The sequence below is a fragment of the Ursus arctos genome, unplaced genomic scaffold (genome assembly GCF_023065955.2).
Source record: "Ursus arctos isolate Adak ecotype North America unplaced genomic scaffold, UrsArc2.0 scaffold_31, whole genome shotgun sequence".
Lineage (NCBI taxonomy): Eukaryota > Metazoa > Chordata > Mammalia > Carnivora > Ursidae > Ursus > Ursus arctos.
The window spans coordinates 221063-247139 of record NW_026622997.1 but is presented as its reverse complement, the minus strand read 5'-3'; the positions used below and the strand labels follow the sequence as shown (position 1 = coordinate 247139).

At 59.9% G+C, this 26077-nt stretch overlaps 1 protein-coding gene across 3 annotated transcripts; it reads left to right on the top strand.

Annotated features, from left to right (window-relative positions):
• The first annotated feature begins 5535 nt into the window (after positions 1-5535).
• LOC113248861 (tripartite motif-containing protein 26) lies at positions 5536-25669 on the top strand. Of its 3 annotated transcripts, XM_048225574.2 has the most exons (10): positions 5536-5672; positions 5826-5940; positions 6604-6826; positions 16811-17286; positions 17401-17496; positions 18924-19154; positions 22302-22324; positions 22870-22985; positions 23422-23454; positions 23863-25669. In XM_048225574.2, the coding sequence occupies exons 4-10, from the start codon at positions 16849-16851 to the stop codon at positions 24567-24569; spliced, it is 1644 nt and encodes a 547-aa protein (XP_048081531.1). In that variant the 5' UTR covers positions 5536-5672; positions 5826-5940; positions 6604-6826; positions 16811-16848; the 3' UTR covers positions 24570-25669. The 3 variants fall into 3 exon arrangements, with proteins under 3 accessions (XP_048081531.1, XP_026346257.2, XP_048081532.1); XM_026490472.4 differs by having other exon boundaries at positions 5536-5940; XM_048225575.2 differs by lacking the exon at positions 6604-6826 and having other exon boundaries at positions 5536-5940.
• Positions 25670-26077: the final 408 nt, after the last annotated feature.

The window sequence follows — 26077 nt, the reverse complement described above, 5'->3', positions numbered from 1 at the left end:
TCTCTCTGTCAAATAAATAAAATCTTAAAAAAAAAAAAAGAGTGGAAGACATGAGTGAGACCAATATCCCTGATCAACATGGATGCCAAAATTCTCAGCAAGATACCAGCCGAAAGGATCCCACAGTACATTAAAAGGTGGGATTTATTCTGGGGATGCAAGATTGGTTCAACAACATCCGCAAATCAATCAACGTGATAGAGCACATTAATAAAAGAAGAGACAAGAAACTTAAGATCTTCTCAACTGTTGGAGAAAAAGCATTTGACAGAATACAGTATCCTTTCCTGATTTAAACTCTCCAGAGTGTAGGGATAGAAGGAACATACCTCAATATCATGAAAGCCATCTATGAAAACCTCACAGCAAATATCATTCTCAATGGGGAAAAACTCAGAGCTTTTCCCCTAAGGTCAGGAACACAGCAGGGATGTCGATTATCACCACTGCTTTTCAACATAGTGCTGGAAGTCCCGGCCTCAGCAGTCAGACAACAAAAAGAGATAAAAGGCACCCAAATCAGCAAAGAGGAAGTCACACTCTCACTCTTTGCAGATGACATGATACTCTATGGAGAAAACCTGAAAGATTCCACCAAAAAATTGCTGGAACTGATACGCAAATTCTATAAGTCACAGGATACAAAAATCAATGTACAGAAATCTATTACATTTCTATACACCAATAACAAAGCAACAGAAAGAGAAATCAAGGAATTAGTCCCATTTATAATTGCACCAAAAACCATAAGATACTTAGGAATAAACCTCACCAAAGAGGTAAACTGAAAACTATGGAACACTCATGAAAGAAATTGAAGATGAGCCAAAGAAATGGAAAAACGTTCCATGCTCATGGATTGGAAGAACAAACATTGTTAAGATGTCTACGCGGCCCACAGCAATCTATACATTCAAGGCAATCCCTATCAAAATACCATCAACATTTTTCACAGGGTTAGAACAATCCTAAAATTTGTATGGAACCACAAAAGACCCTGAATAGCCAAAGCAATCCTGAAAAAGAAAGCAAAGCAGGAGACATCACAATTACGGACTTCAAGTTATATTACAGAGCTGTGATCATCAAGACAGTATAACACAAAAAGAGACACACAGACCAATGGAACAGAATAGAGGACCCAGAAATGGACCCTCAGCTCTATGGTCAATTCATCTTTGGCAAAGCAGAAAAGAACATGCAATGGAATAAGGACAGTGTCTTCAACAAACGGTGTTGGGAAAATTGGACAGCCATGTCCAGAAGAATGAAACGGAACCATTTCTTTACAACATCCACAAAAACAGACTCAAAATGGATGAAAGACCTAAATGCGAGACAGGACTCCATCAATATCCTAGAGGAGAACACAGGCAGCAACCTCTGTGACCTTGACCTCAGCAAATTCTTGCTAGACTCTTCCCCAAAGGCAGGGGAAACAAAGGCAAAAATGAACTATTGGGACTTCATCATAATAAAAACCATTTGCATAGCAAAGGAAACAGTCAATAAAACCAAGAGACAACCAACAGAATGGGAAAAGCTATTCACAAATGACATATCAGATAAAGGACTAGCATCCAAAATCTATAAAGAACTTATCAAACTCAACATCCAAAAAAACAAAGAATCCAATCAAGAAAGGGGCAGAAGACATGAACAGACACTTCTCCAAAGAAGACACAAATGATCAATAGACACATGAACAAATGCTCCACATCACTAGCCATCAGGGAAACACAAATCAAAACCACAGTGAGATACTGCCTCACACCAGTCAGAATGACTAAAATTAATAGGTTAGGAAATGACAGTTGTTGGCGAGGATATGGAGGAAGGGGATCCCTCTTACACTGTTGGTGGGAATGCAAGTTGGTGCAGTCACTCTGGAAAACAGTGTGGAGGTTCCTCAAGACGTTAAAAATAGAGCCACCCTACCACCCAGCAATTGCACTACTGGGTACTTACCCCAAAGATACAGACGTAGTGAAAGAAGGGGCACCTGCACCCCTATGTTCATAGCAGCATTGTCCACAATAGCCAAACTGTGGAAGGAGCCAGATGTCCTTCAACAGACGAATGGATAAAGAAGGTGTGGTTCATGTGTACAATGGAATATTATTCGGTCATAAAAAGGAATGAAATCTTTCCATTTGCTATGACATGGATGGAACTGGAGGGTATAACACTAAGTGAAATAAGTCAGAGAAAAACAATTATCATATGGTTTCACTCATATGTGGAACTTAAGTAAGAAAACAGATGAACATATGGGAAAGGGGAAAAGAAAACATGGAGAGAGGGAAACGAGCCATAAGTGACTCTTAACGATGGAGAACAAACTGAGGGTTGATGGAGGAGAGGGTGGGGGAGGGGCCACATGGGTGACAGGCATCAAGGGCGGCACACGTTGTAATGAGCACTGAGTATTGTATGCACTAAAGTTTACTCCTGAAACCAATATTACAGTATGTGTTAACCAACTAGAATTTAAATAAAAACTTGAAACACAGAATCCGATTTGTGAACCTGAAGGTGAAAAGGGAATTATCCTTTCCATGCGATTAGAATCAATGAGATACTACAGAACCCAGCGCCCACCCTGCCCGGCTGGTGAATAGTGGGCTGTGGAGCTCACGCAAGCTGAGGACACCTTTATTCCTGCAGATCCTAGTATGACTGCTGTGCAGAGAAAATCCCCTGCCTTACTGGCACTTGGGATGTAGCCGGGGACATTGCTAACCCCTGCTTTTCTGCAGACTACGGAACAGGGTTAATGCTTCCTTAGTTACAAGTCACGCCGTGCACTGTTGCTATACAGCCACAGAGGTTTCGAGGCATTCTGTAATACACCAACCACGGATTCAATAAACTTAGCAGAGCGCGAGCTCCTGGAACTGCACTGACAGTAGCCCCTGCTGCAGGAACCGCTTAGACCACATTGCATCCCTGTTTAAGGCTGGGCGGTCCTGGAGGCAAGATAAAATCCAGAGCCCTAGGTCTTTCTCGGGAGCGATCTAGACATTGCACAAGCTAGAACAATAGACGGTTAGTCTTATATCCTCCAATTACAAAGGGAAAGTGCCGCCACCCTCCTGCCAGTATCTGATCAACCTCTTTGGGTGTTAGAGGTAAAACATCCCGTGACTTTGTACCAAATTCCCAGGCAAGCAACAAAGTTTGAACACGACGCTGGTAACAGGAAGCTTGGGAGGCGTCTAAGAAGCTGTAACACGAGCCGAGCCCCTGGGCTCCCTGCGACCGAATGCGTCCTTCGGCCCCTAGAGCTGTGACCACTCTCGCTGGAATCTCTGGCGAGGACATTCTCCCAGTACCCGCCAGCCCCGTGACTTGCCTCCCTATAGACGAATACAGCCCTTTGGGCGGCAGCTGCCGCCATGCTCCTGAGCCAGACGACCACCTTGCCGAAGGGAAGGCTGTCAGTCTCCAATCAGACATCCTCGTTTGCTCTGGGTTCTGTTGTGGGGCAAGCACAGGTAACTTTTCTATTTTATTTTTAATCTCTATGTGCTTTGCTAATTTTCTTTGTTTAAAAATATTTAAATAGCAAGGCATTCACATGATTCTACAATGAAACAGTAAGAAGTTTTATAGATATTTCTGCCCTAACGTTATGTTTGCATTCCCCCCCCCAAAAAAAACTCATAAGGACTCTAACATGAAATAAAGGACTTGACTGATATAAGAGGAAAACATAAAGACACCTTGAGACCGTGAGGAAAGATGGAAGCTGGTGGTTCATGCAGACAAGGCAGACTGACATCCCCATCAGAAGTTCCAGGACGGGGCGCCTGGGTGGCACACTCGTTAGGCGTCTGCCTTCGGCTCAGGGCGTGATCCCGGTGTTCCGGGATCGGGTCCCACATCGGACTCCTCCGCTGGGAGCCTGCTTCTTCCTCTCCCATTCCCCCTGCTGTGTTCCCTCTCTCGCTGGCTGTCTCTCTGTCACATAAATAAATAAAAAATCTTAAAAAAAAAAAATGTTCCAGGATGAACAGCTGAGGTTTTGCACAAAATGAAGATGCCAATGATGGCTGGCTCTGGCTCACCCTCTAGTGTTTGTGACCCGAAGGGGCACCTGCACCCCAATGTTCATAGCAGCAATGTCCACACTAGCCAAACTGTGGAAAGAACTCAGATGTCCAGCAACAGAGAATGGATAAAGTAGATGTGGTTCATATATACAATGGAATATTACTCAGCCATCAGAAAGGATGAATACCCACCATTTGCATCAAGATGGATGGAACTGGAGGGGATTATGCTAAGTGAAATAAATCAGTCAGAGAAAGAATTATCATATGTGATGAGGTTGGGAATATAGGTGAGGTTCAGTGGGGTGGAGTCCGGAGCCGACGACCAAGAAAGAATTCTTGAGACGTCTTTGGTGCAAAACGGTGGTTTATTAAACCACGGGGACAGGACCCGTGGGCAGAAAGAGCTGGGGCCCCAGGTTGTGAGGGGGGCTGATTATATACTATGGGGTTGGGGGAAGTAAGGAAAAAGGGAGGTTGAGAAAGTACTTTCATATGTTAAAGAAGACTCACGGGATACCGGAGGCCTGGCCATTGTCACGTTAAGGTTGTTTACCCCTCTAGTAAGGTATTAACGTGAAGATAGTTGGGAACTTCCTGGAGAAACGTTACACTCTACCTGCTGTAAGTATCCATCAATGGGCTGCAGGTTACGACGACATTCAATCGTATCTGCATTCCCTTCCGGAAGCTAGGTTACTGATAGAAATGTTTTGTTCTTGCAGATGGCTAAGACATTTGTAAACTGAGGGAGACTCAGGTCTCCAGGATTGTGGTCTCTATCGATTAACTATTTCTTTTTCCTTTAGGGCAGCCAGGAGTGCCTGAGGAATGTCACCTACATCCCATGGTGGGGGGTTGTGGGGTGTCAGTTTCTGCTTTGTCCTCAGCTTGGCTTCTGTTCCCTCATCAATATGGTTTCACTCATATGTGGAATTTAAGAAACAAAACAGAGGATCATAGGGGAAGAGAGGGGAAAATAAAACAAGATGAAACCAGAGAGGGAGACAACCCATAAGAGACTCTTAATCATAGGAAACAAACTGAGGGTTGATGGGGGGAGGTGGGTGGGGGATGGGGTAACTGGGAGATGGGCATTAAGGAGGGCACATGTGATGAGCCCTGGGTATTGTATGCAACTGATGAATCACTAAATTCTACCCCTAAAACTAATAATACACTATGTTAACTAATTGAATTTAACTTAAAAAAATTTAAATAAAATAAATAAATAAAACTTTAAAAAGTGATGACACGTGCATGCAGAAAGTGAAACAGAACGCTGCCTGGTGGGGAACTGATGGAGATGGGGGAGAAAGGCCGCCTGCGACGCCAGCTGAGCCGAGCGACAAGAAGGGACCAGACGGTGGGGGGGGGCGGGGGGAGGCAGCTCTGAGAGATAAGCGGGGCCTGCCTGCGTCCCCGCGCGCTCCGAAGACAGCGGACCGCCTGCAGCAGGGCCAGCGTCTCGGGCTGGACGATGCACGGAACGGCCTCTGAGTGGGGCTAGTACGTCCTCGGACGGAGGCTGGGAAGCACGCGCTCTCCTGCACACCAGCGGGACGAGCAGGTGCCCAGACCACACCCAGAGCCCGGCAGGCGGGTCCCGTCCAATAGGTGAGGTCCACACCCCTCCGCCGCCGAGAGGACCGAAAGGGAGCGAGACGGCCCTGCGGGCGGGCGGAGACGGAGGGTACGAATAGGGGCGTGTGGGTCTGCGCACGCCACCCTCGACAGCGCCACTCTTCAAACCCGGGGCTTCCGCTTCAGATTCCTGCCCCACCCCGCGAGAGGGGCGGGGGCCGTGCAGGGTCCGGGCTTCAGGACCCCGAAACCCACCCTCCAACCCCCGCGAGCCGGCCGACGCGCGCCACGGCAGGAGCAGGTAGGTGGCCGGCGCCGAGACCCTCTCCCGCCCCGCCCTGACCCCGCGCAGCCTGGGGGACCGGGGCTGGGGGTGGTGGCCGGGACGCGCCGGAGCCCCGGGAAACCTCCCCAGCGAGGCCTCGGGGACCCCAGGGCCCCGTATGCAGCCACCAGGAGGGAGACAGCCGCACGGAGCGGGGCGGGGCCCCCAAGCTCTCGGAACCTCGCTTTTCCCTTCTGCGGAATGGGGACAATAATGCTGCCCGTGTGAGGGTATTTTAAAGCGCCTCCCTCATCGCAGACGCTTCGGAAAGGGTGGTTGATTTTTGTAAAGAACCCCCTTTAGGTACGTGCGTGCCAAAGGCCTTCCGGGTCCAGGACGCGAAATTAGGCCAGGTGGGGGGCGGGGAGTCCTACTTAATGCCGGCGTCTGGCCGGCCGCACTCCGCCGCAGAGCCCCCTCCGACGCGGGTCCCGCGCGGGCGGAGGGCCGGGGGTCCCGGCTTCCGCGTCCCGCACCGAGGCCCAGCTAGGCCGCGGAACTGCGCTCCCCTCCAGCTCCCCGGGAGCGCGCCCTGCCCGCCCCGCCCGCCCCGCCCGCGGCTCCCGCGGCTCCCGCGCACCCTGGCTCCGCCCGGTCGCAGGTCCGTGCGCTCGGGCCCCGTCGCCCCGCCCCCTGCAGAGGCCCGCGGATTTGCCCGGTGATCGGTGACGTCGGGGAGGCTCGCGCTCCCATTGGGAGGCGGCGTTCGTCGGGGGCCAATCCGGGCGCTGATCCGGGGAGAAATCTCGGAGCCGCGCTCGGCGGAGCCCGGAGGCCTCGCGGCGGGGACGCGACCCGGAACCGGCCGCCGCGGGAGAGCGGGCCCCGGGCCGGCGCTCGCGGCCCAGGAGCTCGGAGAGCGGTGAGTCGGGGGCGTCGGACGCGGGAGGGCCGAGGCGGAGGGTGAGGGGCGACAGGCCGCGGCGCGCGCTGGGCCCCGTCCGACCTCCCGCCCGGCGCGCCCGCAGGTGCCCGGGGCCCCGAGGGCGGCTGCGGGGCGCTGTGCGGTAAAGCGGGTCGCCACCTGTCCCTGGAGCCGCGCACTGACCCCCGCCAGCCCGGGCGCGCTCTCCCGGATTACCTGTCTCTACTTGGCCTTCCGGAAAGGACCAGATGCCCGCTGCGCTCGGGATCCTGACCCCGCCGCGAGGGTGGGGGAATGACACCCGGCCGTGCACGCCGCAGACTGTGCGGGGACACTGCCGAGCCTCCCCCAAGTTTAGAAGAAGCAGCTCTTTTAAAATAGGCTTTATGGGTTTTCTTCCCTAAATTGCGATTTTTGTCTGAATGCGTTCGTTGTAGAACTTTAGGCTTATAGAAGACCTTGCAGACCTTTCCCCTCCTAACACCTCAGGTCCGCATGGTGCATTGATCTGTTGTCACTGGCCCAAGCCCACGCTCACTCCGCCGGGGAGTGCTCGCCAAGCACCTGTCCGGCGTGGAGACCAGTCCAGCTTACCGGCTTACATTGGTCAGCGTGACTCGTTAGGTCCCCGGGGCCGAGGCGGCGGCTCGGACTCGGTGGGGGTGATCCTGACACTTTGGAGGAGTGCTGGTCCAGTGCATGGTAGGGTGCCCCTCTACTGGAATTGGGTGTTTTTCTCCTAAGACCAGGCTGGGGCTTACTGGGAGGGAGACTCCATCCTCTGGGAGGATGACACGGCATCAAGGGTACGTCCTGTCAACACGACTTGGGACTTGATGTGGCTCGGGCTCACCTGAGAAAGGTTTGCCAGGTTTCTCGGCTGTGAAGTTGCTGTGTTTCCCCCGTTTCGTACCCTACTCTTTGGAAGGAAGTGACTGTGCAGCCCCCACCGGAGAATAGGACGGTGTGCTCCTCCTGCCTCAGGACCAGTTGCTGCACCTAGGATTTGGGATTCTTTGCATGGAGACTGGTCTCTCTTGTCCGTATTTATTAACTTACCCAGTCCTTTATCATCAGCATGGAGTCGTGGATATTTATTTTATTCTTTGGGTTATAATCCAACCCTACTTTATTTTGTCGCTCAAAGTGTTGAACCTTTGGTTACTGGGGGCTCTGTCAGGTTGGCTCCTGTGTCCTTCCGGGGGGGTATTTTTGTAGAGCTTTTTGCTGTCGAAAGCACTTTGACTGGGGGGCTTCCCTTGAATGTCAAACAGTGTGATGAACTGGACAAGACATCATTACTGTCCTCCTTGAGAGGTAAGGAAACGGAGGCCGAGAAGAAAGTGACGGGTAAGACATCTTAGCCGTCACTTCCCTGCAAGGGAGTGACAGGCTGGTGTCGGACCACGCCAGAAAGCATTGCAAGCCGCAAAAGGAAGTCCACGGTCTGAACTGAGGTTTCTTGGGGTCCCTTCAGACTTTGGCCCCGGGGTCAGAATGGGAAGACAGTGGCTTTGGAAAACAAAGGCTTCATTTGACTCTTATGCAGGAGGAAGTACAACTCACCAGATCAGTAGACATGGAATGTTGACTGTCTCCCCAAACAGTGTGTGTGGAAGGAGGCAGGGGGAGATCTGGGAAATGTTTGTGCTCGAGAACGTCTAATCTGAGGGGGCCTTGTGCAGAAGCAAGATGGTGAAGTGGGCAAGGGAGGCCTGGTGGGGGTTGGGGTGAAGAAGAGGATGGTGCCCTGGAGGCACGGAGTGACTGTGTGCCGGGTCCTGGAGGTGGAGGGCCAGTGAGGAAGGGGGCATGGGTTCACCTTCTGGCCGGGGGAGGTGGGCAGCCACGTCGGCCGGGAAGCCCTTGGTAGTACCGTAATGACCCATAGCGCCTGCAGAACTGCAGAAGCCTCCCGGGGGAGAGCCCTTCAGCTCCAAGGTAGGATGGGCACGCTGGGGAGGAGGGGGGGCTTGTGAGGGGCGTGTCCGATTCAAGCCGTCCAGGATGCGCTGGAACAGAGACCATGTGCAAGCACAGCAGGTGGGGGTCGGGGCCCTGGGGGAGGAGCTGGCGATCGGCTGAGGCCGCAGTGTCGGTCAGATGTGGGAGCGCTGTGGGCCCTGCAGTGCAGGCCTGACCGGAGCTGGGACTGGACAGGAGGGGGACAGGATGGGAGCTGCGTGGTCGACAGACCGCCCGGGTGCTGCCTTGTAGGAGATCGGCCACACCCCACCAAGTCTAAGTCGCTGTCCGTTTATAAATGTCCCACCTAGACACATGTCTCAGTTCGGTTGGGGTGTGCTACGGATCACATTCCGGAGAGGCTGAAATGCAGTGATGTGGAGAGCTTACGTCTGATGAACAGTTGTACCCTTTGCCAGTTCTTAGATCCCTCCGTGCTCCGGGGAACGAAGGCGGAATAGCTCCGTCTCACTCACCCGTAGATGGTGAGAGGCTCCATTTATGACCTTGAAAGAACCAGCTCCGATACGCCGGCCTTGTCCTGCCTGATTGTGGCAAACCAGCCCCAGGATGCCTGGCCCAGAGATTTCGTCTGTTCCGTCCGCTTTGGTTGCTCTCGATAACGGCCATGACTTCAGGCTGCGCGCGGAGTGTGCTCGCTGCACGTTTATTCCCGTTGGCCTGCGAATGGCCTCCATGTCCCCTCCACACCCGTCTCTTTTGGCATTGTTGAGCTGTGCAGAGGTCAAGGGTGTAGCCCCAGGCCGCCCAGCAGAGTCACTGCCGCGGGGCGAAAATCTGGGTTTTGGTGCTCACCCAGGAGTCTTCACTGCCGGCTTCAGTTAGAGCAAGAGCCGGGGATGGAAGAAGGTTCTGGTTGTGTCTCTAGGGCTGTGGGAAGGGGCCTGACGGCTGAGCAGCATGGAGATCAGGCAGGTCCTGGCAGATTGCATTCCACCTGCGGGGCCAGAGAGGGAGCTGCCACTGGGTGTCCCCTTTGTCTACGTGAATAGGCGGTTTTTCGGTTGTTTTTTGTTTTTTTTTTTGTTTTTTTTTTTTGCACAAATTCTTCGTGTCTTTCAAGCTAGTCACCTTCAGCATCGTCCTCTGCTTTATCAGTCAGGATTCCTTTTTTTTCCAGGTGACGCCCAGGTGCCAGCCGGCTGAGCATAAAGGGCGTTTACTGCCTTGTGCGATGATAGCACAGTTCAAGGGTCGGCTGGCTTCAGGCACAGCTCGATACAGGCTTTTACAAGATGCCATGAGGACCCAGTTTCTTGCGCTTCCCGTCTCGGTGGGCTTCATCCTCAAACAGGCTCGCCCTCTGCTGAGCAAAACGGCGCTTGTAGCTCCAGACCATCCTGACGTCGCCTCTGGCAGATTCTGGAGAAACAGCAGACTCTTCCCGGTCTCAGCTGGGTCTCCTTGTGACTAGCAGCCCTGAGTCATATCCTCACCTCTGAAGCAAGCCCCGGGGTCGGGGAGGCATGGGCTCGTTCTGTTGCTCCACCCTTGAGCGGAGGGACTGCTGTGGCCTAAGCACCTGACCAAACTTAGCAGAGTCAGCAGAGGAAGGAAGAATGGAAGCTGGGCGGACCCCCCAAAAGATAAAGCGTTGACGGCACTTACTGCTTGGAGCACAGAGCACAGCCCCGTCCCGCGGTCGCCTGCTGCAGGGCTCTGTGCCCCGCTCCGCTTCCTTTCCCACTTCCTCCCCTCCCTTCCGCTCAGCGGTAAACATTCACGCACACACCGGGGGATTCGTTTCCCTCCCCCAGACGGCACACTTATCAACGCCGACACGGCACGTGTTGGCAAGGCCGTGGAGCAACATGAGCGCCCGTGGCTGCCGCTCGGAACGTACAGTCAGGGTGGGAACAGGGTGGCCTGAGCTGGGCAAGGACACATCTGCTGGCTCGTGTGCGCCAGGGCGCGTGCACAAGCCTTCACAGAGCCGTGTTTGTCGTTGTCCCAAATGGACGGTCAGGCGGCCGTGTGCCGTAGCCCGCGGGCGTACCTCCTCTTCCCGCGCTCTGCGGATGCCACGTGTGCTATGAAGGGGGGTTTGTGGCGACCCCGCAGCGGGCAAGCGTGTCAGACCCTCTTTACAGCGGCCTTCGCGTCCCTGTGCATCTCACCATGTTTCAAACCCGCACATTATTGTCACAGTTGTCACGGTGATCTGGGATCACGGTTCCAGAGCGCTCCAATGACAGCAGTTTTTATAGTAAGGTATTTCTTAGTCAAGGTTGGTGTATCGTTTTTAGAGCTATCACGACTGCACACTTCACAGGCTACCACATGGGGTAGATGCGGCTGGAACGAGCTCACCGGCTGGCCTTGCTGCGGTGTGCACTCCTGCACTGGTCTGGAGCTGCACCTCCAGCACCTCCGACGCAGAATTACAGCGCCAAAGAGCGGAGAAAATGAGCGGAATCAGCTCGCGCTCGCAGCAATCAGCCTACAAACATAATGTCCGCATGCACCCCTGCAAACAGACGCAGGACGATGGCATCCAGCTGCCCCCGAAAACCAGGGAAAGTGCCGTCGATGAATGCGCAGCTAGGTGTAGACACGGGGGTGGGGGTGGGGCATCATCACCCACACCAGCACCACCTCGCCCCGCGTCTGCACTCCTGCAGCCAGGCCTCGCTGCCCGGGCACAGGGAGAAGCGCCTCTCCCTCCCTAGGCATGGAGCGTCTTGTCAGAAGGGGCAGGTGGGGGCACGGCTTGCCCTGCTCCGCGGGCCTGTAGGAAGCATGCGCGTCTCACGCTCTGGGCCAGGCACGGCGCTGGCTTCTGGGGATAAGCGGACACCGTGTCCATCCACACGTGACAGAGAAAGCTGGTGGGAAGCAGGTGACTGTGCTGATCAGCCAGGCCTCACCCCTGCAGAGACGTGCGTGAGGCAGTGCGGGTGCTTTGGGCTTTACGGGGGAGCGCGTGCCCTCAGCCTGTCGGTCGGGAAGGAGTGGCCAGAGGGGTCAGCTTTGACACTTGGGCTGGGACAGGAGTCGTGTTCACGGCAGAGGGAGTAGCGTTTTCAGACGGCTCGGGCAGGAGGGTGCATGGCACCTTCAGAGGCCTGGAGAGGGTTTTGGTTTGGCCAGGGGTCAGGTCTGGGTAGGGAGTGGCAGGAAATGAGCCGGCAGACAAGGCTGGGCTTGCAGGGGCTGGAGGGAGATCTGACTTTAACCCCTGGGGCTGCAGAAAGCCTTGGAGGGGTTTTAACCGGGGTGGCCATGTGTCACACGGGCGTTTGAACATGGGGCCAGGGTGTGTCTGGGGTGAAGCCGGCCTCAGGGGCCGGCCCGCTGAGCAGCGGAGGGGGAGCTGTCCGTAAGTCGGAAAGCCTGAGGGTTGTGTCGCGCCCACAGTCAGCGGCGGTCCCAGCTCCTGAAGCCTCACTCAGTCATACGACAGCCTGCCAGGAGCTCTGGGGGGGAGGGCAGGGATTTTCCCGCCTCCTTCCTGCCGCGTCCCCAGTGCCTGGCACATAGTAGGCCTGCAGCACGAATCTGTGAACTCTGGGGTGAGCTCTGCTACTTAGAGCCCCCCATGGCACCGTCAAGCCCGTCCCACGCCCCACGGAGCCCTGTGGGCCGTTCCGCAGTTCAGAGCATGTCTCACGCTGCCCCCAGGGGTGTGTGTGGCCGCCCTGTGCTTCAGAGAACCGCTGTCCACGGCCTGCGTCCCCCGAGACCGCCTGGCCCGCGGCCACGGCTGTAAACCCTGGGCCAGGCCTGCGGCAGCATCGCCTAAGCCACAGCCTCTCGTCTGCTGAGAGTCCTGTCCTCTCCGGGTTTGCAGGAGGTGTTGCAGACGTTGACTTCGAGGAGAATTTGCTTATTTCCGATTAAGAAATGGGGCTTCGGCTGGGGCCCCAGGCGCCCTTAAACGGGTTTCGCACCAGGCCTGGAGCCCTCGGCTAGGTGCTCTGGTGATGAGAAAGAAGGGGCTTGTGATCAGAACCCCGAGTGTGGGCAGGAGAGGCAACCTGGAGGCCAGAGTGCAAACCACGGCCCTCCACTCACGTCCCTGGGCTGGGATTCGGTGTCTCCTGGGTCCCTTTCCGTGGCATCGGGAGGAGGGTGCAGGCAGCAGAAGCCACGGAGAGCTGAAGGAGGGTTTAGTGCCTGCCAGGGCAGAAGTTGGCGGCTATTAAGAAAAAAGGGTCCAGGGTTCTGACCCATCCCGTCTGCCGTCGGGCCTGGGTAGGGGTGGGGCGAGGCGTGTCTGCCCAGAGGTGTGGACGCCGACTGCCGTGCCTCCTTCCGCTAGTTCTTGCAACTCCCAGCTACTCCCTGGGGCAAGAACTGTGCGTGGCCCCCACACCCTGGAAGGTGCTGCCTGCACGTGGTGTCGCCTGGCCAGTGTGTTGGCGGGCACGCAGGAGGCCTTTCTGGGGTCCAGAGACGAAGGGGGCGGGCAGAGGAGACCCAGAAAGGCAGGGGTGTGTCCGGTTCTGCCTGGCTCTGTAGGATCGCAGCCAGACTCTGGTTTGTGAAGGCACAGAGGAGCTGCCCACGCCGGAGCGGGGATGCGTGGTCCCTGCTACGGGGTCACCAGGGGATGATCCCAGGTTTCCGAATTCTCATCTGGGGACGGGACTGGGTGGGCCTTGTCGTCTCGGAGGCTTCTTCCAGCTCGGGTGTTCTGTGGTTCCTGTCTGGCCGGAGCCAGGCGTGGAGAGCAGGGGGACGGTCACCCCTACTATGGAAGCGGGAGAGATCAGAATGTTCCAGAAGGCTGAAGTGATAGAGGGCAGAGCGTGGGGGAGTTCCTGGGGGCGGGGGGTTGGTGTTTCGCTGGCTCTGAGTGTGTGGCTGGTGAGCGGGCCCTGTCCCTCCCTGGCTCCCGCACCGGAACCCCGTCCTCGGTGTCCACGCTGGCATGCCCGCACTGCCCGGCTCGAGGAGCGTGTCCATGCGGACGGCCTCATCCGAGCTTCCTGGTGTCCCGTGGACCGGGGCATCCAAGCCGTGCCCCCGGGCCACTGCTGGACCCTCCGAGCCTCAGTTTTCCCACCAGAGCACCCTGAGCACTGAGTAACATGAGACGTGGACGTGGCAGGTGAGGTGGGTCCGAAGTGAGTGCGGGTTACGCAGCCCTGCGCTGTTGGACCCCAGGCCTCGTGCACGTGCACAGGTGGCACCCGTGGCCCCGAGTGGCGGGCGGCACACAGAGATGCCCCGGTCAGGACAGCTGGCAAACCCGCGGCTCCGGGTGTGAGCGTGGCGCTCGTCACCCTGAAGCCTTTCGCTTGTGCCGCGCGGGCCGCTGAGCTCCGCCACGTGGCCTGGTCTCTGTCGGTGGCCTCTGACGTCTTTCCCGCTCACACTCCCTCGCACGCGTGCTCCTTGGGAAGCTGTAGCCCCCTCCTCAGGAACTTGCTCCGCGTGCTGTTCTGCTGAAACCATCCCCCGCTCTAAGCGCCACAGCCCGCGTCGCTCCACGCGGACGTCTTCCCTCGTGACCTCAGCAAAGCCGTTAGAGATTGTACCAGTTTGCTCATGTGATCCAGTGCCCCGTCCTTTGTCAGACTTCTTGTTGTCCCCAAACTGTAACAAAACAGGATCCAGTCAAGGTGTTTGCATTTTGCTGTTTTTTCTCTTTGGTCTTTTTAAGCGAAGAACAATTTTTTTTTCAGGACATTGACTTTTTTTAAGATTTATGTATCTATTTGAGAGCGAGCGCGTGCCAGGTGGGGAGGGGCGGGGGGACAGGGGAACGTTCGCAGACTCGGCGCTCAGCGCGGAGCCCCACGCGGGCTCCATCTCTCCGTCCTGAGATCGAGACCTGACGCAAAACCAAGGGCCAGTCGTGTCACGGCCTGCACCCCGGGCGCCCCGGGCGCCCCGCGACGTCGCGTTCTGGAAGGCCAGGCCCCTTGTCCTGTGGGGTGTCCCGCACTCTGCCCTCATCTGTTCCTCCTGACGTGGCGCTCAGTTCTCTGCCCCTCACACTTTCTGCACATCGGAAGTGAGGTCCATTCGGGGCCCGTTTCGGCAGGAGCCTCGAAGGGGATGTCGTGACTCCACATGGTCCACTTTGGGAAGTGGATGCCGGGTCATGCCTCTGTGAGCGCCGTGGGTTTGGTCACCGCTCGGGGCGATGGCCGCACCTCTGCGTTACCAGGGTTCATCGGGGGCCCGTCCACTGGGTGATACTGGCAGCGTGGGACGTGCCCCCAACCCCCTTCACGGTCAGACCGGCCCCTGATAATAAAGACGGTTGCAGGGCCGTGTGCCGCGAATCCCGTGGCGCCTCCTACACGTGTGGGTGTTCTGTAGCCCTAGACCGCTCCGTGCGTCTTGTGCACGTGGTACCGTTGTCCTGCGGTGTGGGCATGGAGCCTGGGTGAGGAGCACCTGCCGTGGCGGAAGGGAGCCGCGGCTGAGCTCGCAGCAGTTACGCGGCCGCCCCGGAGACCTCACATGCTGTCTCCACGGCAGGGACGGAGCTTGCAAGCTGCTCGGCAGCGTGACTCCGTCAAGGGCTCCCAGCCCACGGGATCCCCAGCGCCGGCCACTGTCCTCTCTGTGTCGGACTGACGGCTCGGGTCAGGTGATTTCCTCAGTAGCGCGGACAGTCGCACGGCGTTGCTAGGATCAGTCACCACCTGGTGACATCCTGGACGCTGTGCTGTCTTCACGTCCCATTAAGCAGGGCTTTGTGTGCACGTGACCCCTGTCCCTCCCGCCGCTCCAGACCCGGGCTGGCATGTGCAGTCAGCCGTGTGGCAATGCCCTGCGTCTGTGCGGTACCGTCGGCTGGCGTCTGCTCTTCAGGGGCAGCCCCTGGTTCCCATTGTGTTTCTGTCTGGTGTCCCTTGGCCGCTCACGCTGTCACTGCAGGGGCCGCCGGGCTCTCGCTGGTGGACTTGCCGCGTCCGTAATCAGCAGCCACGCACCATCCCTAGCAGCACTGACTTGCCCATGGCCCCGGGCGCTGCCTTCCCGCCTGGCCGCTGGCTGCGCTCCGTGGGTCTGTGGCAGAGCCTGCTCCCGGTCCCCACCCCTCGAGGGCTGTAACCCCAGAGTCACTGTGGCGGCTTCACCCTCTCATCTCTCGCCGCCGCGTGCATTTCCACCACGCTCTGTCCGTGTTGCAACCCCGCCAGATCAGGGAGCCAGGCGTTCTGGCTTCTGCTGGAGTCCCCCCCAGGGGCTGTGCTCCCCGTAATTCTCTGACTCGACCTGCTTAGCAAGCCTTGAAGGTAAGTGTCACTGTCCCCATTTTACAATGGATAAACTGAGGCTCAGAGTACGTGGGAGAGGTTTCTGCGGTCGCACAGAATGGGGGGCAGGAGGCAGCCGTCGCCGCAGCCGTGCAGGTCTCCTGGGGCCGGACGTGAGCCGGGGCTGCTGAGGTTGACAGGGCTCAGACCCTGTCTGTGCTCCACTGCCGTGCTCCCCGCGAGGGCCAGAGCCTCAGCAGCAGGTCGGTGGCCGCCCGCGGGGCATTCCCCCCACACTGGTTTCCTTCCTGAGCGCTGCGGGCACGGCACGTCCTCCGGGAAAGGGACCGAGACCAAAGCCACGGCGCAGCCCGAGGACGCGCCTCAGACGCTCCGTGCTTCCGGAGTCTTGGCCACAACCCTCCGTGACCTTAGTCCTGGTGGCCTCTTGGCTCTGGTGCCCCGCCCCCGTAAATAGCCGTGCGGCTTGTGCTGTGCACAGCTGAGGGAGTCGCGCATGCGGTGTAGACATGGGAGGCTTGTGTGTGCAATGACACACTTCCAGCAGGTCGCTAACTCGCGTCTTGTTCTTTGCTAACTGGTGCCCCAGAGCAGCTTTCTGGCGGTGGAAGGACAGGGTCCCCGCAGCACGGTGCGGGCTGGCGTGCTGTGCGCTCACTGCCCCAGCACCCTCTCTGGGCTCGGTTCCCCGGGGAACTAGCCGGTCCGTGCGGTCCTTGCTGGAGCTGAGGGGTGTCTGCTGCCAGACAGACTGATTCCCGGAGCTGGCGGCCCCCGTGCTGGGCCTGCTCTTACAGCGTGTCTGGTCTCCCAGGACGGGAAGCCCCGCAGGCGCTCGGCGCGGAGGACAGCATGGCCGCATCAGCCCCGCTGCGCAGCCTGGAGGAGGAGGTGACCTGCTCCATCTGCCTGGACTACCTGCGGGACCCGGTGACCATCGACTGCGGCCACGTCTTCTGCCGCGGCTGCACCGCCGACGTGCGCCCCGTGTCGGGCAGCCGCCCCGTCTGCCCGCTCTGCAAGAAGCCGTTCAAGAAGGAGAACATCCGGCCTGTGTGGCAGCTGGCCAGCCTGGTGGAGAACATCGAGCGACTGAAGGTGGACAAGGACAGGCAGCCGGGAGACGCAGCCCGGGAGCCGCCCGACGCCCGGCTGTGCGAGCGGCACCGGGAGAAGCTGCACTACTTCTGCGAGGACGACGGGAAGCTGCTGTGCGTCATGTGCCGCGAGTCGCGGGAACACAGGCCCCACACGGCTGTGCTGGTGGAGAAGGCTGCCCAGCCCCACAGGGTAAGCCTGCTCTGCCCTCCCAGAGACGAGGCCGGGCCCAGAGCCCTGCGGAGGCCTCGGCCGGCCCGGGACTCAGCTTGAGTCCACCTGTCCTCACTGCTTGTCTTCCCATAGGAAAAAATCCTGAACCACCTGAGCACCTTGAGGAGAGACAGAGACAAAATTCAGGGCTTTCAGGCCAAGGGAGAAGCTGACATCCTGACCGCACTGGTAAGTGAGGCTGTTACCAGAGAGCCTGAGGCAGTCGGCCATGCAGAGCTGGGAGGCTGGGCGGAGGAGGCCCTGCTGGGAGGCCGAGCAGTGGAGACTGGGCGGTGGAGGCCCTGCTGGGAGGCTGAGCAGTGGAGGCTGAGTAGTGCAGGCCCTGCAGGGAGGCTGGATGATGGAGGCTGAGTAGTGCAGGCACTGCTGGGAGGCTGGGTGATGGAGGCTAAGCAGTGGAGGCACTATTGAGAGGCTGAACAGTAGAGGCACGGCCAGGAAGCTAAGTGGTGGAGGCTGAGCAGTGGAGGCCCTGTTGGGAGGCCGAGTAGTGGAGGCTCTGCCGGGAGGCTGAGCAGTGGAGACTGGGTGGTAGAGGCCCTGCCGGGAGGCTGAACAGTGGAGACTGGGTGGTGGAGGCCCTGCCAGGAGGCTGAGCTGTGGAGACTGGGTGGTGGAGGCCCTGCCAGGAGGCTGAGCTGTGGAGACTGGGTGGTGGAGGCCCTGCAGGGAGGCTGAGCAATGAAGACTGGGCGGTGGAGGCCCTGCCAGGAGGCTGAACAGTAGTGGCTGAGCAGTGGAGGCTGAGTAGTGCAGGCACTGCTGGGAGGCTGGGTGATGGAGGCTGAGCAGTGGAGGCATTATTGGGAGGCTGAGCAGTGGAGACTGGGCGGTGGAGGCCCTGCTGGGAGGCTGAGTAGTGCAGGCCCTGCTGGGAGGCTGGGTGATGGAGGCTGAGCAGTGGAGGCATTATTGAGAGGCTGAACAGTAGAGGCACGGCCAGGAAGCTAAGTGGTGGAGGCTGAGCAGTGGAGGCTGTACTGGGAGGCTGAGCAGTGGAGGCCCTGCTGGGAGGCTGGGCAGTAGAGGCCCTGCCGGGAGGCTGAGCCCTGACGGTCTGACCTGGGTGGCTTTGGGCTGGCTTTCTCACCTGGTGTATGAGCAGCTGTGGGCTGTGTCTGGGTGCCGCTGTGCTGGGGACAGCCAGAGTGCAGGAGACCGAGGAGGTCCTGGCGAAGTCCTTCCTGTCAGCAAGGGGAGGGAGGCCGGACTCCTGATGGTGGAGAGGAGCCAGCAGCTTTGGGAGGGGGGCACTGGCTGTGGGATGAGCACTGTGGGGGAGATGGGAGGGCGTGAGGCGTCCCGGGGACACCGTCTGCCAAGTCCTGCAGCCAGGGCTGCCGGTGGGCGGAAAGCAGAGACAGCACGCTGCATGCTTGACTAGAGATGGGGTGGGAAGGGCTGCCTCAGTTTCCCGCGGGAGAGTCTGTGTCGGGGAACTGGGTGTTGGAGGGAGGCTGGCCCGGTGTGCTCTGAGGCCCCTCGGTGCACAGATGGGGTAGAGCCAGCCTCGTGTGGCTCTCGCAGCAGATGCTGCAGGGGTCCTCCAGCCAGAGCAGAGGGCTCACCCCCGTCTCCCCTCCGCACCCCTGCAGAAGAAGCTGCAGGACCAGCGGGAGTACATCGTGGCTGAGTTCGAGCAGGCCCACCAGTTCCTGCGGGAGCGGGAGCAGCACCTGCTGGGCCAGCTGGCGAAGCTGGAGCAGGAGCTGGCAGACGGCCGGGACAAGTACAAGAGCAGGGGCGTCGCGGAGCTGGCCCGGCTAGCGCTGGTCATCGCCGAGCTGGAGGCCAAGGCTCAGCAGCCGGCTGCAGAGCTCCTGCAGGTGAGATGCCCTCCCGGGCGGCCAGGTCTCCGTCCCACCTCCGCGTGCGGGGCCGCGGGAGACCCACCGCCTCTCAGGCCTGACATTGCCTCCTGCCATGTCGGGAGGGTCACCCCTACCTGCCCCACCTCCTCCACGGTCGTTGGAGCCTAAGAGGATGTGACCGGCATGGTGTCCCTTCAGAAGGCAGACTCTCTACCAAAAGAGAGTCTGACGAATTTAGGAAGTGCTGTGGAAGAGGAAGGGACAGTTGTCAGTATTTTCCGACTCCCGTCCATCCTCGTTGCTGCCACCGCCACAGGTCCCTGGCAGACGCCCTCCAGGGGAAGCTGCAGGCAGCCCGTGTGCTGGGGCGGCTGGGGGAGCCGGAGGAGGGAGGCTTCCTCTGGGACGGAGGGCCAGCGGGGTGCCTCTGGAACACTGCCTGGAGGAGGCGGCTTTGCTGCCGAGAAGGGGAGAACCTTGAACTCTAGAGCAGCTGCCGGGTGGAGAAGCTACTGTGCCTCCTTCCTCCAGGAGCCTCCGGCACAGGCTCCGCCGCGTCTGCAGGGCTGTGCTGGACCTTCGCCCTCGCAGCTCGGGAGCAGGCTGTGGTGGCTGGGCCCGTCAGCCACGGAGCCCCCGGGGAGATGCTGCCCCGGCCAGCAGCGTGGCCTCGGGAGAGATGGCAGGGCAGGCTCGGCAGGTGCACGAGCGGGGGGCCCGGCCTGCCTCCCCCGCCCTGCCTTCTGGCTCACTAGTCGGGAAGGGCAGGGGTGAGGGCCCTACATTGGAAGTCACTGGGGGCCCAGCCGCGGGGCAGGTCAGGAGTCCCGTCCCACCTCCGCTCCTGGGCCTCTGTGCTCTTGTCCTTGTCCTGCATTTTGTCCAGAATGGGTCTCTGGCTCCCCACTGTCCTCCAGATGCCATTGTGTGCCCTTGAGTTCCTCCATCAGACGGTGACTGGATCACTTACTGCCCCTCCCCCCTGGGGCGGGGCGGCCCTTTCCCCGTGGCCACTGCCACGTGATGTGCAGTCGTGTGGGGGGCAGAGAGACGCATGGCTGGGGCACTGGTGGGGCTGAAATCCCGACAGGAGCCCCTCCCACTCCACCCAGGGGAGCTGCGAGGGCCAGTGGCACCTGCAGCACCACTCAGATGGAGACGCACCTGGGGCGCGGGGGCGGGGACAGACAGGGGCATCTGCTGCAGCCAGTCCGTGAACTCGATGTCGGCACTGCTGGGTTTTGGCTGCTCGTTTGGGCTTGATTTTGTGGCAAGGGAACCACACAGCTAACTCCTTCACGGTCATTAATCTTTTCCCGGAGGACATGGGGCTGTCGGCAGGAAGAAGCCGCCGTCACACAGAGGCCGGGATGTCGCGTGCGGCAGCGGGCATGGAGGGGGCAGCAGGACCAGAGACGCAGAACACAGCCTTTGCACCAAGGGGCTAGAAAAGGAGAGAAAGCTCTCTGGGCTAGGACTATCAGGAGACATCAGAGGGGACACGGGGCTGGAGAGGCCAGAGGGACACTGTCCGCAGTCTGTCCCCGGGCAGGCCTTGCCCGCTGAAACGGCAGCCTGGCTCGTCTCTCCCAGCACTAGGCCGAGCCCAGCCGTAGGGAACGTGCGTGAGTGCGTCCCAGCCCCGGCCGCTCTGCTCTGATTGCCTGTTTTGGGGCAGCCCTAGGAGTCTTGGGGGGGTGTCCTCAGGAGCCTGGGCAGGCTGCTTCCCTGTGCAGGCCCCGTGTGTGGACCCCATGGGACCCCCGCGCTGTGCTCTGGAAGAAGGGTTCCCACCCTGGTCTCCCACCATCTCTGGGCCACTCCTAGCCTTTCATCCTTCCCCAACCTGTACCTTCCCACAGTCCTGGCAGCTCCCTCGCCCCACTGCCCATGTGCCCGCGTCCCAGCACAGCAGCTGGGGAGCATGGCCCACGTTTGTTGCCCCGTCCGCTGAAGCTGGCTGGGATGTCCTGGTTTGGAGGGACAGATTGAGAGGATTTGCAGGAAACTCACGACGGTGTCTGGGCCAGTGCTTTGTGGGCCGGGGGTCAGCAGGGAGCTCTGACGTCCATTCTGGCCTCCCCTGCAGCAGAGCTTGCCGGTCTTCCTGAGACCGTGGAACCTGCATCAGCAGCCACCGTCCAGTGACTGTGTCAGAGAGGCCAGCCAGCCCCCTCCCTGGGGTCTACTGCTTGCACGAGCACAACGCCCATGTCCCCTGCAAGGCTGTCCCAGCGCCTCCCACGGCCCGTGTCCCCTGCAAGGCTGTCCGAGCATCCCCTGCAAGGCTGTCCCAGCACCATGGCCCCATCCCAGGCTCCCGAGCCGGGCCTGCCTGGTGCAGGGGAGGCATGTTAAGAACGTGTGCAAGGAGCGACAAAAGTGACGGTTACCATAGGGTCTCATGGAGGTTGCAGAACCCCACTGGCCCCTTCCTGGCCCATCTGCCCCCCAGGGCAGCCCTGTGGCTGATTACCAGGACCCTGGTGAGCTGCTGGTTCAAACCCAAGGAGAGAGACTCCAAGACAGTTTTGTTTCTTTCGGGAACGGAGCTGAGGGTTCTAGAGCCGTCAGGGCAGCTGATCTCGAGGCTCCGGAAGGCTGGGCTACCCCCACCTGCTTGTCCCCAGCTGCTGCCCCTGGCTGTGTTAAGAGTACACAGCAGCTTCCCCTTTTTAAGGACAGGACCCACAAATTATAGTCACTGCTTCCTTTCACGTCCCATTGGCTGGCACTCAGTCACATGACCAGATGTGGCCACAAAGATGTCTGGGAAATGTAGTCTTTTGCCTGGTGCCCTCTTCCCACTGTAACTCCAGGGGTCTGCTCATCAGAGGTCGGAGTGGGGAGGACCGAGCTGTGTCAGCCACCTGGCAAGCAGCTCACACCCATCACTGCCCGGTGCGGATCCCCCGGGGGCCTTCGCGTCCAGCAGGAACATGGGCCCGTCCAGCCCCGCACAGCCCGCCCCCAGTGTCAGCAGAGCCGTGGCCACAGGAATGAGCCCTGTCCTCGTGGTCATCCACCGCTGCCACTGGGGGTGGCCCCTCAGGGAGGGGCCCCGTCGCCCTGTTCACTGTTGCGCCTCGCTCAGCATTGTGGGCACTTCTGGGAGTGGGGTCGGATCCCACCCGGCTGACGTCTGTGCTTCCTTCCCTGCAGGACACCCGGGACTTCGTGAACAGGTAACAGCTTTCTCTCTGCGGCACACCGCACTCCCTTCTCCTCTCGGGACCCATGCGAGTGAACGGTGCCACTGCACTTCATGGTGGCCGGCCACACTCCTGGGGAGCAAGAACACAGCCTCGGGAACGGGAGACTTGCTCTCCGAAGCAGCCAGGGCCCCGTCCTCGCCTGAGACGGGACAGTAGACGGGAGCGGCCAATGCCCCGTCCTCACCTGAGACGGGAGCGGCCAGTGCCCCGTCCTCGCCTAAGACGGGACAGGAGACGGGGCAGGAGACGGGAGCGGCCAGTGCCCCGTCCTTGCCTGAGTCGGGACAGGAGACGGGGGAGGAGACGGGGAGGAGACGTGCTCAGCAGACAGAAGCATTCTGAACGCCCTTGAGTCCTGGCCCAGCCATGGGCTGTTCACTCAGTGGTCTTGAGCCCTTGTTTCTCTGTCTGCTGATTGGGGACGGTCATAGCTTCCCTTCATGCTTCATAATTGTCATGAGAATTGGAGAAATGCCAGAAGAGCTAAGTAACAGGTCCGTCTGTCATCTTTCCAGGTATCCAAGGAAGAAGTTCTGGATTGGGAAGCCCATTGCTCGGGTGGTTAAGAAAAAGACGGGAGAATTCTCAGATAAACTTCTGTCCCTGCAGCGAGGCCTAAGAGAGTTCCAAGGTGAGAGCTGGGGGTGTACCGGGGCGGGAGTGGGTCCCAGCTGAGGGCTGGGGGTGCACTGGGGCGGGAGTGGGTCCCAGCTGAGGGCTGGGGGTGCAGTGGGGCGGGAGTGGGTCCCAGCTGAGGGCTGGGGGTGCAGTGGGGCGGGAGTGGGTCCCAGCTGAGGGCTGGGGGTGCACTGGGGCGGGAGTGGGTCCCAGCTGAGGGCTGGGGGTGCACTGGGATGGGAGTTGGAGCTGGGGCTCTACGCCGAAGGAGGGGACCAGGTCCTTACTGTCGTCTTCGGCCTCATTCCTCGGTCTCCTGGTTGTTTTCTGTTTTCTTGTTGGGATCTCAGGGAGGGAGGCCTGTCGGGAAATCAATCCTGTCCAAGTAGAAAACGGGTCCCTAAGTTTGCTGGGCTCAAGGGTCATTCGTACCCTTCTCTCCTCCCCAGGGAAGCTGCTAAGAGACTTGGAATATAAGACAGGTGAGCATCCCAAGGGCTGTTCCCAGTTCACCTCCCATGACGAGTACCGTCCCCGCAGAGACTCTGAGTGTCTCCTGCTGCCCCCCGGGGGTCCCTGCTCTTACTCGGCTGCGAGTCCCCAGCTGCAAGCCTGCAGCCCCTCCCCTGGGTCTCCCATCTGCGACAGAGGCCTCTTCTTGATCGCCTGACCCTTGTCTGCACAATGTTCTCCCCTGCCTGACCGCACAGCTCCCGTGTCCGGAGGCCGCCTGTGCCGCAGGCCCCAGCACCGTGCTCCCTCCATGCCCTGCAGTCCGGTTGTGCACTGCATCCCCTGGAGAGGCCTGTGACTAGCAGCCCTCTGAGTGTAGACTGTGGCGGTCCTGTGGGGCGCCCCAGTGACGCCGTCCCTCGTTCGGTGTCCTGCAGTGAGCGTCACGCTGGACCCGCAGTCAGCCAGCGGGTACCTGCAGCTGTCAGAGGACTGGAAGTGTGTGACCTACAGCAGCCTCTACCAGACCACCTACCTGCACCCCCAGCAGTTCGACTGCGAGCCGGGGGTGCTGGGCAGTAAGGGCTTCACCTGGGGCAAGGTGTACTGGGAGGTGGAGGTGGACAGGGAGGGCTGGTCCGAGGAGGAGGACGAGGGGGAGGAGGAGGACGAGGGGGAGGGGGAGGGGGAGGAGGAGGAGGAGGAGGAGGAGGAGGAGGAGGAGGCGGGCTACGGGGACGGGTATGAAGACTGGGAGACAGACGAGGACGAGGAGTCGCTGGGGGAGGAGGAGGAGGAGGAGGATGGGGAGGAGGACGAGGTGCTGGAGAGCTGCATGGTGGGGGTGGCCAGAGACTCTGTGAAGAGGAAGGGGGACCTGTCCCTGCGGCCGGAGGACGGGGTGTGGGCGCTGCGCCTGTCCTCCGCGGGCATCTGGGCCAACACGGACCCCGAGGCCGAACTCTTCCCGGCGCTGCGGCCCCGGAGGCTGGGCATCGCGCTGGATTACGAGGGGGGCACCGTGACATTCACCAACGCGGAGTCGCAGGAGCTCATCTACACGTTCACCACCACCTTCACGCGGCGCCTGGTCCCCTTCCTGTGGCTCAAGTGGCCGGGGACACGCCTCCTGCTGCGGCCCTGAGCCCGCGGCTGCACCCTCCTCGGGGTCAGGACCGTGACGGGGCGGGGCTGTCTGGCCAGGGCACCCCGTGGCCGCGGCCCCTCGCGGCTCGCAGCTCTGTGCTGCCGCTCCGCCCACACAGCTGCCGTCGGACTCGCCCCAGCCCCGGGGCTTCCCGTGCGGAGTTCCTACCCCGGAGGCCATGGGGGCCCCTCTGCCGCCCACGGCCTTTGGCCCAGCTCTGCACGCGCTCTGTTGGACCAGAGACGAGACAGCATTTTGTCCCGTGCGGGCTGCTCCTGGGAAAGCACCAGTGACCGCTGCCCCGAGGCCACTTGCTGTCCTCTGTCCCCCGGCGTCCCCCTTGCCCACATCCACTCTGCTGCCGGCCTCCCCTGCCCCCAGCTCAGACTCACACACGTGAACGTGAGCAGAGCGAAAACGCACCGCAGTTTCTGGGCCACGTGAAGAAGCCTCCTGAGCGCCGTGGAGTCACCGGGCCCAGAGCGGACACCTCGCTCCTCCAAGACCGGGGTCGACGTTGCACATCGAAGAAGCCAGCACCCCGAGCCGTTACGGGAGGGATCCGGGTACACGTGGCTCTGGGGCCACGTGTGGTCAGGTGGGGCCTGGGGAGGGGAGATGGTAAGGGGATCCGGAGCATCCGGCTCGTGGTCGGTCGTCGGGAATCACCAGGGCAGACGTCCGGTCCAGGCCGACCTCCCGCTCAGGAGGCCCGGCCAGTTCCTCCAGCAGGGTGGAAGCTCGGGTCACGGCTGCCTGCACGCAGGCTCTGTGGTCCTGGGACAAGGGCGGTGGGGAGAGGAGAGGACGCCGGCGGGGCTCCTGGAGCTCACCCGGCCTTCATGTTGGTCTTCGTGTCGGGAGACGGCTGGAGCACGGCCTCGTTGGGCCCGCAAGCTCCCTGCTCCAGCCCGACACCCGCAGCCTTTGTCCACACCCGTCCCAGCCGGGCACCAGCGTCCTGCACCCCAGCACCTTGGCCCCACGTCGTCTGTAAATGTCCCTCCAATTTCTGCCTCTAGTTTTGTACCCCCCCCCGGCACCCCCTGCAGTGCTGGGCACACGGCAGGTGCTCAATAAAGCCTGTGGAATGAGCAGCCTGGGTCCGCGGATTTTATTAGAACCGTCATGGGGCTCCAGAGCGGTTGTGTGGACAGCGGTGGCCCGGGGTCCCTCCCAGGATGCCCTGCTGCCCCCGGACAGGAGCCCTCGCCCACGTCTCCCTCTCCCGCCGTGCAGGCCCCGGCTGACACCCAGCATCCGTGCAGCCGGCGCCGGCCCGTGACACGGCAGCATTCCGTGGCACCCGCAGAATCTCGCCTTGGAAAACGCGTGGTGCCTTCCCCAAAGGAAACGCCACGGCCGAGCCTCCGTCCGGCCTCGGACACTCAGCCATCCAACCGTTTCCGGTCTGTTCTCTCTGCTGGTTTTTTAATCGCCATCGTAGACATAGAGAAGGAAGAGTTACGTGAAGCCCCTTCAAGATCGCGCTCATGGCTCTTCCC